The sequence below is a fragment of the Aristolochia californica genome, unplaced genomic scaffold, assembly GCF_029961685.1.
Source record: "Aristolochia californica isolate CCGP_79_NKW_82.1479 unplaced genomic scaffold, dmAriCali1.0.hap1 SCAF_12, whole genome shotgun sequence".
NCBI lineage: Eukaryota > Viridiplantae > Streptophyta > Magnoliopsida > Piperales > Aristolochiaceae > Aristolochia > Aristolochia californica.
Window position 1 is genome coordinate 14,881,181 of NW_027181793.1, and position 11,243 is coordinate 14,892,423.

An 11,243-nucleotide genomic window follows, 5' to 3' on the forward strand; every position below is an offset into this window, starting at 1 on the left:
AGAACGGTCACGTTTCTCCGTTTAAACTTGCCAAATTATTAGATCCTGAAGCTTCCTAGGATAAGGTATTGACAAAAGCAACTCATAGTGAGTTCGACACTTGTTTTTTGTGGTTTGTGGCTTTTACTTGATTTGAACTAAATCTTGGGTATTGTCTGCTACCTGTGGATAACTTTCTGGACGTCGGTGGTTCGAGTTTGGTTCCCGTGCCATTAGATATGTGAATTTTTTATGCCTTAGAGGAAGTTTTATAAAGATGTATGTGTTCAACAAACATATGAGTATAATTTCTTTCGATGTTGCACTGTTATGAGTGAAGACTGAAGACTGTTAACTTGCTAAATGCAATAGTCTTCACTACCTAAGTGTTTGTAATTTGTTTATTGGTTTTTTTTTTTTGGTTGCTAGATCAATTAGGAGATGTTTTACACTGGATTCGACAATTTGTGGCCATCGTATGTGGTTTATTGTGGGGTGCACTCCCTTTGGTTGGGGCAATATGGATTGTCCTGTAAGTTCAGAATGATAGGTTTTGGGATGTTATGAAGTCTCATACAATGCGATGCTATTATTTGCCAAGTGCCTGATTTTACTGTCTTTTAATCTCTCAACTTTTTAATTCTTGTTTGGATACTATTACTTACTTGAGATATACCTAAGCTCTCTTGTATAGAGATGTTATTTCATAGGTGTTGAACTTTCTGAGTTCCCGCAAAGGGAACCTAGAATCACCAACCGTTCTAAATATTTTGGATCTCCAAAATGAATCAAGCATGTATTTTTATGCACCGAGTGACAAGCATTTGATCTTTGCTGGCTGGATCTTAATTGAAAAGCAAAAACAGAGAAATAACACACCGATGTGCGCCAACATTTTTATTTGATTTAAGCATATTTTTGCTTTACAATACATCTCTCTGTGGGTATGTCATAATGGGATTGAATCTTTATTTTTACTTTTTTATTTTTAAATTGGTTATCAAAAACCAGACCAGATTATGATCTTATTTTCATATGAATTTGATCAACCTTTTTGATGCATGTGGTATTGGGTTCTCATTCGTGTTTTTTCTGCATGCAACTAATTCTACGTTGGCATTTATTGTAAGAAATTGAATTCTTCCTTATTTTCTTATACTTATTTCTAATTGATACTTTATAGAATATATTGTTCTTCAAAGAATTTTTCATAATACCACTTTGGTTGCTGCTCAAAAATCTTCTGTCTGTCTCGTATACATGTGTTTATGAGATACCAATTTATAGATACCCGACATGCGTGCTTTTGTCTTCCCATTTTGATTAGCAACTCCTGGATTGGAACTCTTTTACTCCCAACTTTTCGAGTTTGAGGAGTAATATATTACAGACATTGAGGTCAAATTATTATCCGTTAGTTTTTGAAAACAAAATGCTAAATTCTATCTAGGCACTTGTCTTTTTTAAGATTCCATTTGGATAGTATAAGTTGGAATAATCAAGCATGATCTATTTTCTTATTTTTTGGTTGTATGAAAAACCTTAAAGTCCCCATTGAGAGGATTGTATGCAAGGAGGGCCTTATTTTTTGGCCTTTTTAGGTAAGGAGATTTCTACTACTTGTGTTATTCAACTTGTTATGATCTGGGCGAAGTTGTATTAGGATGAGAAGAATCTTTAGACAGCTGAAGAGCTCAGAGAATGAAATAGTACAATTGCTAAATCTAGGTAATCATTGATAAGGAGGTCTGACTCAAAAATAGTTGAATTAATATGACTCGATATCAAATGTTAAAAGGCTCTCCACCATTTTCTTTTAAGATCCAAGTGAAAATTGTATATGCTTGTTGCATATTGCACAATTACATACGTGGACATGATTATGATGATATATTTGAAGATGAAGATGATGATTTGGGTGGCGAGCATAGTGGAGGAGGTGATGTGGTCCAAGGTGCAATGGATGATATAGACAACGACGAAGATGATGGTCTTGAGGATGAGGGTAGCCAAGTAACAAACTTTCAGAGGCAGCGTGCATTAGAATCCACAAGAGCCGCACAATTTCGAGATGCCATATCAACTTCCATGTGAAATGATAAATGATGGTTGTATGTTATTACTTTTGAACATGTGTCGTTCATATGTACTAAACTTGTAACTTGATGATTTCAATATTTAAGGAATGAACTCGTTATTTGAATAATCTTTCTTTTAGGTTATTAATAAAGTTGTATATATATTTATTTATTATTTTTTCAATTTTATTACTATATTAATCTTCGTATTTATTGTTCCTAGAAATAAAATAAAATTAAAGTATGCATTTGATTAATTAATTACTTTTAATTTTGTGAAAATATATTAGTAATTAATACCATGTAAAAAATCTATCTTATGTTATTAATATAATACTTTTTATTTATTAATCATATTTATTTTTTATTTACTCTATTGTATTAGTGATTTAATAGTGGTAATTAAAATATTGTTAACTCAAACACTTGGTTTATTTAACTTATTTTTATAATTAATAAAATCAATGGTTTTAAATTTCGAAGAAGAGGATGAAGATGAAGTTGTCCACACTAACACCCTATTTCGAAGATTTCGAAGATGAAGTTGTCCACACTAACACCCATTTCGAAGATGAAAATCATGTAGATGCATAAGATGAAGATGAAGATGAAGATGAAGATCAAATTTCCAGTTTGTTGACTAACCCCCCCTTAGAGGTCTCTCCAATCACATGAGTTGGTCACAATCGGTTCGGAGGGTTCTTATTACTCGTGGCCTCTTGAGCCACGTTGTTAACTTTCCTCCTCCAATTGATGAAGAAGATGGTCCTACCACAAGTGGGTTAAGGATGATAACATGGTGATAAGTTGGCTCAATAATAGCATGGAAGAGCAGGTGGCCAACAATGTGGTCCACTTGGAAACCGCCAAGAACAAATGTGACACTTGTGCCAAGCTTTACTCAAGCACTGCTTCATTACAAAAAATATATGATGTCTTACAAAACATGTTGCATACGAAACATGGAGATAATATTCACAAATTTTTGGCATGGTTTTGAGGTCTTCTTCAAGAATGAAAACTAGCTCAGCCATATTCAACTGATATTGCCGTTCAAGAATGATAAAGAGAAGCTTTGGCAGCAGCCATTTGCTTATCGAATATTAAACCATACCTTGAGGTGGCCAAAACTCAGCTTAGTTCTTCTACTCTTCCATCCTTCGATGATATTAGTGCTACATTACTTTGGATACCGGATCCATCCCCTCCTTCTCCTATTGATGCTCCAACGGCGATGTTCTCTGGCAATCGGGAAATATCTTCCTCATCCCGAGGACGGGGCAGAAATATGAGAGGGGGTCGAACTATGAGAGGGGTTGAAAATAGAGGTGGTAGAACGGGTTAGAATTCTTTTCGTACTGAGCCTCAACTTTGTACATATTGTGGTCATGAGAACCACCTTGTGGCATCATGCTGGAAACTTCATGGCAAGCCTGATTGGGCCACAGCTAACCCAGTCTCGGTTATTGTTGAAAAAAATGAAGATAAGGCTGAATCATCATCCGGAAATGTGACTCTTACGGTTGAGGACTATGCTGCAATTTATAAAATGATGTCCTTCATGGAATCATCTATTCCCTCATCATCTACTGCTGCCACTACTATTACCTCAGGTATGCTTTCTTCCTCTTCTTCCTCTTCCTCTTGGATCATCGACTCCGGGGCCTCCGAACATCTATCAGGTAAAAAACACTTGTTGCAGTCCTTATCTCCTTGTTATCCTCATAAATTAGTTACTATTACTGATGGTACCCAAACCAAGGTCCTTGGCAATGGTTTCTCCTCTCTTACTTCATCTATTCCCCTTCAAGATGTTTTGTTTGTTCCTCAATTTCCTTTAAATTTGTTCTCAGTTAGTCAATTGACCAAACAATTAAATTGCTCTATTACCTTCTCACCGTCTTCTTGTGTCTGTCAGGATCTCACTACGAAGCGGGTGATTAGTGGCGGCCATGAAAAGGGGGGTTTGTACTACTTCACTCTTCCACCATTAGCTGCATTATCGTCCACTACATCTGAGGCCCAACTTTGGCACAACCGACTAGGTCATCCGTCTACCCTTTCACTTCGTTCTTTGGTTCCATCTCTCAAAGGACTTTCTAATTTCAGTTGTGAGGTTTGTCAATTAAGTAAACATGTCAGGAGTACATATTCTCCTCGCCTTACAACTATAAGTACTGCTCCGTTTGAGCTAATACATTTTGATGTATGGGGCCCTTTATGTGTCTCAAACATTTTCCAAGTTAAATATTTTGTCATTTTTGTTGATGATTTTACTCGAGTGACTTGGTTATATCTATTGAAAGAGCGTTCCTAAATTCTTCCTTTGTTTAAAAATTTTCATGCTATGGTCTTGACACAATTTGGGAAGAAAATTCCAACCCTTAGATCTGATAATGCTAAGGAATACATGTCTCATGACTTCAAATCATTTTGTGAGAGTAATGGGCTTATTCATCAAACATCATGTGCCTATACTCCTCAACAAAATGGTTTTGTTGAAAGGAATAATTGTCTTTTTCTTGAAGTTGCTCGGGGACTCCTCTACTCCTTGAAGGTACCCTATTTCTATTGGCCTCATGCTATACTTACAACATGCTTTCTCTTTAATAGGTTACCTTCATTAGTCCTTCACCATAAACTCCTTACTCTGTGTTATTTAATGGTGAAGATCCTTTTTCTCTTCCTTTGAAAGTGTTTGGATGTACGTGTTTTGTTCATGTTACATCCCCACATAAAAATAAACTTGATTCTCTGTCTATGAGGTGCATTTTTTTGGGGTACTCTCGCACCCAGAAAGGTTATGTCATTTACAATCCTACCCATCAGTGGATGTTTATCTCTAGGGATGTGACTTTCTTTGAGGGCACCCCCTTCACTCCTCCCATGATGCTCCTCCAGGATGGACTTGTCCTTCTACTATTCCTTGCCGCTTGTGCCATTCAATCTTGAAGTGGATCCATCCCTTGATGCACCGGCCATACCTTCACCTATGGAGTTGTCGGATCCACCCGAGGTAAGTCCTTCTCCTCCTACGTATGGGCCTGAATTTGATACTGGGCTTATTACTTTAAGAAAAGAATGTCGCTCCTGTACTACTTCGCATCCTATGTCAAATTTTATGTCTCACCATCGCTTGTCTTCCGAGTGTTTTCAGTTTCTTGCGTCCCTTTCTTCTACTTCCATTCTGCAGTCGTATCAGGAGGCCCTGAGACATCCAGGATGGAAGGCGGCTATGGATGAAGAAATGCATGCCTTATATGAAAACCAAACCTGGTACTTAACATCACTTCCGAAAGGTAAAAGACCGGTTGGGGTTTTCGGTGAAACATAATCCAGATGGATCAGTTGCTTGTCTTAAAGCTCAACTAGTTGCTAAGGGCTATAAGCAGTGCTATGGGATAGATTATGAGGAGACCTCTCATGTTGCAAAATTGAATTTGGTACTTATCATCTTATCTATTGCTGCTAACTCCTCATGGCCCGTCTATCAATTGGATGTTAAAAATACTTTTTTAAATGGTGATATCAGTGAGGAAATTTATATGGTTCAACCACCTGGTTATGTGGTTGAGGGGGAGTCAGTATGCCAGCTAAAAAAGTCTTTATATGGGCTTAAGCAGTCCCCTCGGGCTTGGTTTGATAAATTTAGTCAAACACTTCTACAATTTGGTTTTCATCGGTGCTCAGTTGATCATTCCGTATATTATAAAGATACGGTCAAAGGGAAAATATTATTGGCCGTATACGTGGATGATATTATCTTAACCGGTGATGATTCTTTGAGCATACAAGAGGTGAAGCAGATGATATGTTAGGAATTCAAGACTAAAGACCTTGGTATGCTTAAATATTTTTTGGGTATAGAAGTTCTTCAATCCAAACATGGGATAATATTGTCTCAAAGGAAATATGTCTTGGATCTCCTTGAAGAAATAGGAATGAAGGGTTGTAGACTAGTTGACACACCTATGGATAAAAATGTACAATTATGTGCCACAAATATCAAAGACTCGTGGGAAAACTGATTTATCTCACGGTAACTAGGCTAGACATATCATATGTTGTAAGTGTGGTGAGTCAATTCATGCAAAAACCACAAATTTGCACTGGTAGGCTTTAGAGAGAATATTACGTTATCTAAAAGGAGCTCCAGGAAGAGGATTGCTGTATAAAAAACATGGGCACTTCAACATAGAAGACTTCTCAGATGCTGATTGGGCTGGATCTCCTGATGATAGAAAATCTACATCAGGATATTGTACTTTGGTTGGGGGAAACTTGGTTACTTGGAAAATTAAGAAGCAAAATGTGGTTGCAAGATCTAGCGCCGAAGTAAAATATAAAGCTATGGCCCATATCGTTAGTGAAATTTTATGGGTCAGGACCATTCTTACCGAACTAGGTTTTTATAAAAAGGAGCCATGAATATGCATTGTGATAATCAAGAAGCCATTCATATCACTTCAAATCCATTTTTTCATGAAAGAACTAAACATATTGAGGTGGATTGTCATTTTATACGGGAGAAGTTTCAAGCAGGAATAATCTCTCTCAAACATGTGACATCTCAAGAGCAAGTAGCTGATATTCTCACTAAACCCATTACTTCTAAAATCTTATCGTTTATATGTGGTAAGCTGGGTATTTATGATGTCTTTTCTCCTCCAACTTGAGGGGGAGTGTTGGAAGATGGGCTCAAGCCCTCGAGCTCAAGACAAGAAGCCCACACGTCAAAGGAGTGGCATATGTGTAAAATATGGTACTTTCCATAAAGATGGCATAGAAGTGTAAATATGTGTTCCTTTTATGTCTTTTGTTTTATCAAGTTGTAGCCCTAAGGGCATTGTAAAACTATAAATAAAGGCATTGGCTAAGAGGTAGGGCATTGAAGCATTCTCCTCTCTTTCCACAAATTCGTCCAGCCCTCATTTTTCTTTTTGATACAAACCTCTTCTCCTTTAATCCAAACTCTCTCCTTCCACGTTCTTCTTCTTCTCTCCTTCTCTCTTATTCTTCTTCTTCTTTCTTATTGATCTAAAGTTCCTTTCATGAGATCCTAAGTTCTACATTGAGCGGTGATGCAATCTGGCCATAACTGCGTATAAATTTCCTGTAATACCCAGCTAGGCCCAAAAATCCCTTTAACGCTATAATGGAGGTGGGAGGAGGCCAATTGGTGACTGCCTAAATCTTACTACGGTCAACCTTCACCCCAACTGCTGTAGTAACGTGGCCCAAGTATGCCACATCGTAGGTGCCCATGGAACATTTGGATTTATTTAAAACCAAATGATGGGAGCAGAGAAGAGTAAATACCTGGTGATGGTGCTGAAGATGCTCGTCCCAATTTTTTCTATACACCAATATATCATCCAAAAATACCAAAATATATTTCCGCAAGAGAGAGGAAAATACCTCATTCATGAGGGCCTGGAATGTGCAAGGCACATTGGAGAGACTAAAGGGCAACATGAGGAACTCAAAATGATCGTGGTGCGTACAGAACACTGTCTTCTCTACATTTGAAGAATGAACGCGGATCTAATGATAGCAAGACTTCAGGTCCAACTTGGTAAATATAGTGGCACCGTGTAACTCATCTGGCAACTCGTCCACCACTGGGATGGGAAATTTTTCTTTAAGTGTGTGAGTGTTGAGTTGCCTGTAGTCCACACAAAACCTCTATGACTTATCATGCTTTCTAACCAGTAAGACCGGGGCTAAGAAAGGAGACCTGCTTGGCTGAATAATTCCCTGGGTGAGCATATTTTGGCACTGCCTCTCAATTTCATCCTTCGGTAGGTGGAGGTAACGGTAAGGCTGAACCACCACAAGTTCAGTTCCCATCTTCAATCGGATGAGGTGATCATAGTGGCGAATAGGCAGAAGAGCAGTAGGTTCATGAAATATATCATCAAAGTCTGTAAGTAATTGAGATAACTTATAGTTGTCGGTGCTCTGTACCTGAATGGCCTGAAGTGCACAGGACACCGGTTCTTGGGTGCCATGCAATGTAATCTGAGGCTTGTCCTCTGTGAAGGTCATGGTCAGAGCCTAAAAATCCCATAAAATAGGCCCCAACAGGTTGAGCCATTTAACTCCAAGTACCAAATCAAATCCTTCCAGTGGAATCACCAAGAAGTCTGCAATAAAGGAGTGTCCCTCAATATCAAAGTGGGTGGCTGTAGATATTCCCACACTGGCAATTTTGGCCCAATTGGCCACTGAGACGGAGAGGCCTGTCTGCTGATGGATTACTAACCCAAGTTGTTCTACCGCTGGCTGACTGATGAAGTTATGCGTGTTGCCAGAGTCAACTAAAGCTAGTAACTGTAGATGATGCAACTGGGCCTGAACTTGCATGGTGTTAGAACTGTGCAAGCCAGTCATGGCATGAAGTGAAATCTCTTGACCCTCTTGTTCTGTCTCCACAATGTCTTCCTCTGGTAGTATGTCCTCACAATCCTCCCACAGAACCACACTGAATAATCTTTTGCATATGTGACCTTGGACATACTGTTCATCACAGTTAAAACAAAGGCCCTTGGCCTTTCTATGTTCCATCTCCTATCTATTCAATTTTTTGAAGTAAGGGGCGGGTGGCATAGAGTTAGAACTTTCTGTACACGGTGCTGCATTGATTATAGAAAGTGGAGGCCCTGAATAGGGTGCTGGCACAGTGGCATTGTACTTGCTTGGCCAAACTGGTTTTCTGACCAGTGAGTCCTTCAGAACTCGCTGCTTATGCTCAATTACCCTGGCCAAATTCATAGCGTGGTCTAATTCTGTAGGACCATGTAATTCAACTTCTAGACACAAAGCTTCAGTCAAACCACTAGTAAATATTTGAACATATTGGGAGGGCCTGACAAACTCACTAGCGCGGGCCAAATGTTCCTGGAAGGTCTTTTGGTACACCTCTAATGACCCAGTCTATTTATAATTGATCAATTCTCCCAATGGATTACTACTAGCTGGAGGACCAAACCTCATCATGCAAGATTGTCTAAAGGTCGCCCAATCCTGAACCAAATGGTCATTTTGGAATTGGTGGTACCATAGGAGCGCTTCATTGAGCATGTGGTATGCGGCCAAATGAACCTTGTCATTCGTCGGTGTTTTTTGATGATAAAAGAACTGGTCACACTTGGTTAACCAAATCAAGGGGTCCTTAGACCCATCATATGTAGAAAAGTCCAGTTTGAAATACCTGGGAACCTAATTTGGTCCCTGTGCGGAAGGGCCCATAGGGGAATTGTTGTGGCGCAGTGGTGGTGGAGGCAGTGGTGGCAGGTACTGATGGTGGTCTGTCGGCGGCGGCGCTCGAAGGCCACTGTCTTCCTGTCGCCGGAGGATGGCATGAATTGCTACATCCATTGATTTGAAAGCCTCACATAGGTCAGATGTGGTCTGATGCACTTCGTCAAGGGATTGAGCTTGAGCATCTGTCCTCTGACGATTGTCCTCAAGTAATTGCCGCAAATCCTCTGGGGAAGAGAAATCCCCAAGGGTGGACCTGTCTGATACCAAGATTTTAGGATCTTCCCGAGCCATGGGTCGAGTCACCCTTCTTTCCTCTCTTCCCTCCATATTGAATATATACGCTGGAAGAGGATTCTTGTTTCTGAAACGTGGAATGGTGGAATTCGGAATGGAATGATTGAGCTTTGAAGGAAGCTCGACCTGGACCTCAGAGGGAGAATCCGACCTGGACCTCTGAGGGAGAATCCGACCTGTTTAATTCTAATTTTCTCAATGCTTCCTTTCATTCACCTTGACGTCCCCATAAATATGGTTGAGGACGGAGATACAAGTTGGACCTGTGGGTCAACTGGTTCATGCCTCATTACATCTAAACCAAATCAAACCATATTGAATTACATGAAAATGAAAATAACATAATTTAATTCCTACACCTGTTGATAACTCGTGATGCTATTGAGTCCATAACAACGCTCTCTAGTAACCCTCCACGACTGTATATAGAAAAATTAACAAGTGCGGAGATGGCAGAACGGAGATCCAAGAATTTGTGCTACAACTGTGATGAACAATACCGGGTAGGTCACCAATGTAAAAGGTTGTTTTCGCTCGAAGTAGAGGAAATAGAGGACACAAAATATACTGAAGCAATAATTGAGGAGGAACTACCGAAGATTTCTTTGAATGCTATTACTGGGCAGAAATCTGCCAAAACTATGCAAGTCAGAGCTCAAGTCCTCGACCAGGAACTTGTGGGACTAGTGGATTTGGGAAATACACACATTTTTCTTTGCTTAATAGCTGCTCAGCCTTTTGAGTTACATATCCTTCCCCATCCTATAGGCACGGTTTCAGTGGCCAATGGGGAGAAAGTCCCTAGCTACGGGATCAACAAAGCGTAAAATTTTCTATTGATACTACTTTATTTCATGCTGAATTTTTTTGTCATACCTCCGGCTGGCTTTGATATGGTGTTAGGCATTAAATGGTTGCAAACATTGGGACCCATTATGTGGAACTTTTTTGTGTTAACAAAGAGCTTTGTCTTGCGTGGTAGCCAAGTGCTCTTACAGGCAGTCAGGTGGACAAACCCCATCACCTTCATACCATGAACACACAGGACCATCCAGACAGCTCTATTGAAAATCTTATTGATGAGTTCTCCAACCTCTTCCATGAGCCTTCCGGATTGCCTCCCTTGAGGCTTTGTGATCATAGAATCTATTTAAAACCAGGTTCTGATGTGGTGGTAGTTCGACCATACCGGTATCCACATCTACAGAAATATGAAATCAAGCGACAGTGCCAGGCTATGTTACAACAAGGCCTTATTTGCAGCACATGGTCCCCGTTCTCTTCACCCGTATTGCTCATGAAGACACATGATAACACATGGAGATTTTTTATAGATTATCGGGAGTTGAATGCTCATACAGTGAAGGATAAGTTTCCTATATCGGTGGTGGAGGAGCTCTTGTATGAATTACATGGGTCACAGTTCTTTACTAAATTGGCCTTATGCTCTGGATATCATCAGGTTCGTATGCACCCCTCTGACATTGAGAAGACAACCTTTCGCACACATCACAATCATTTTGAATTTTTGGTCATGCCTTTCGGCTTATCAAATTCCCCCCTCCACTTTTCAAGCACTTATGAATGAGGTATTTAACCACTATCTTCGGAAATCCATACTTTTTT

At 39.6% G+C, this 11,243-nt stretch overlaps 1 protein-coding gene across 1 annotated transcript; it reads right to left on the reverse strand.

Moving 5' to 3' along the window:
• Positions 1 to 7,742: 7,742 nt before the first annotated feature.
• Positions 7,743 to 8,624, reverse strand: LOC137946594 (uncharacterized). The gene is made up of 2 exons (XM_068792932.1): positions 8,169 to 8,624; positions 7,743 to 8,114 (listed from the first exon to the last, which is right to left on the reverse strand). The coding sequence occupies exons 1-2, from the start codon at positions 8,622 to 8,624 to the stop codon at positions 7,743 to 7,745; spliced, it is 828 nt and encodes a 275-aa protein (XP_068649033.1).
• Positions 8,625 to 11,243: the final 2,619 nt, after the last annotated feature.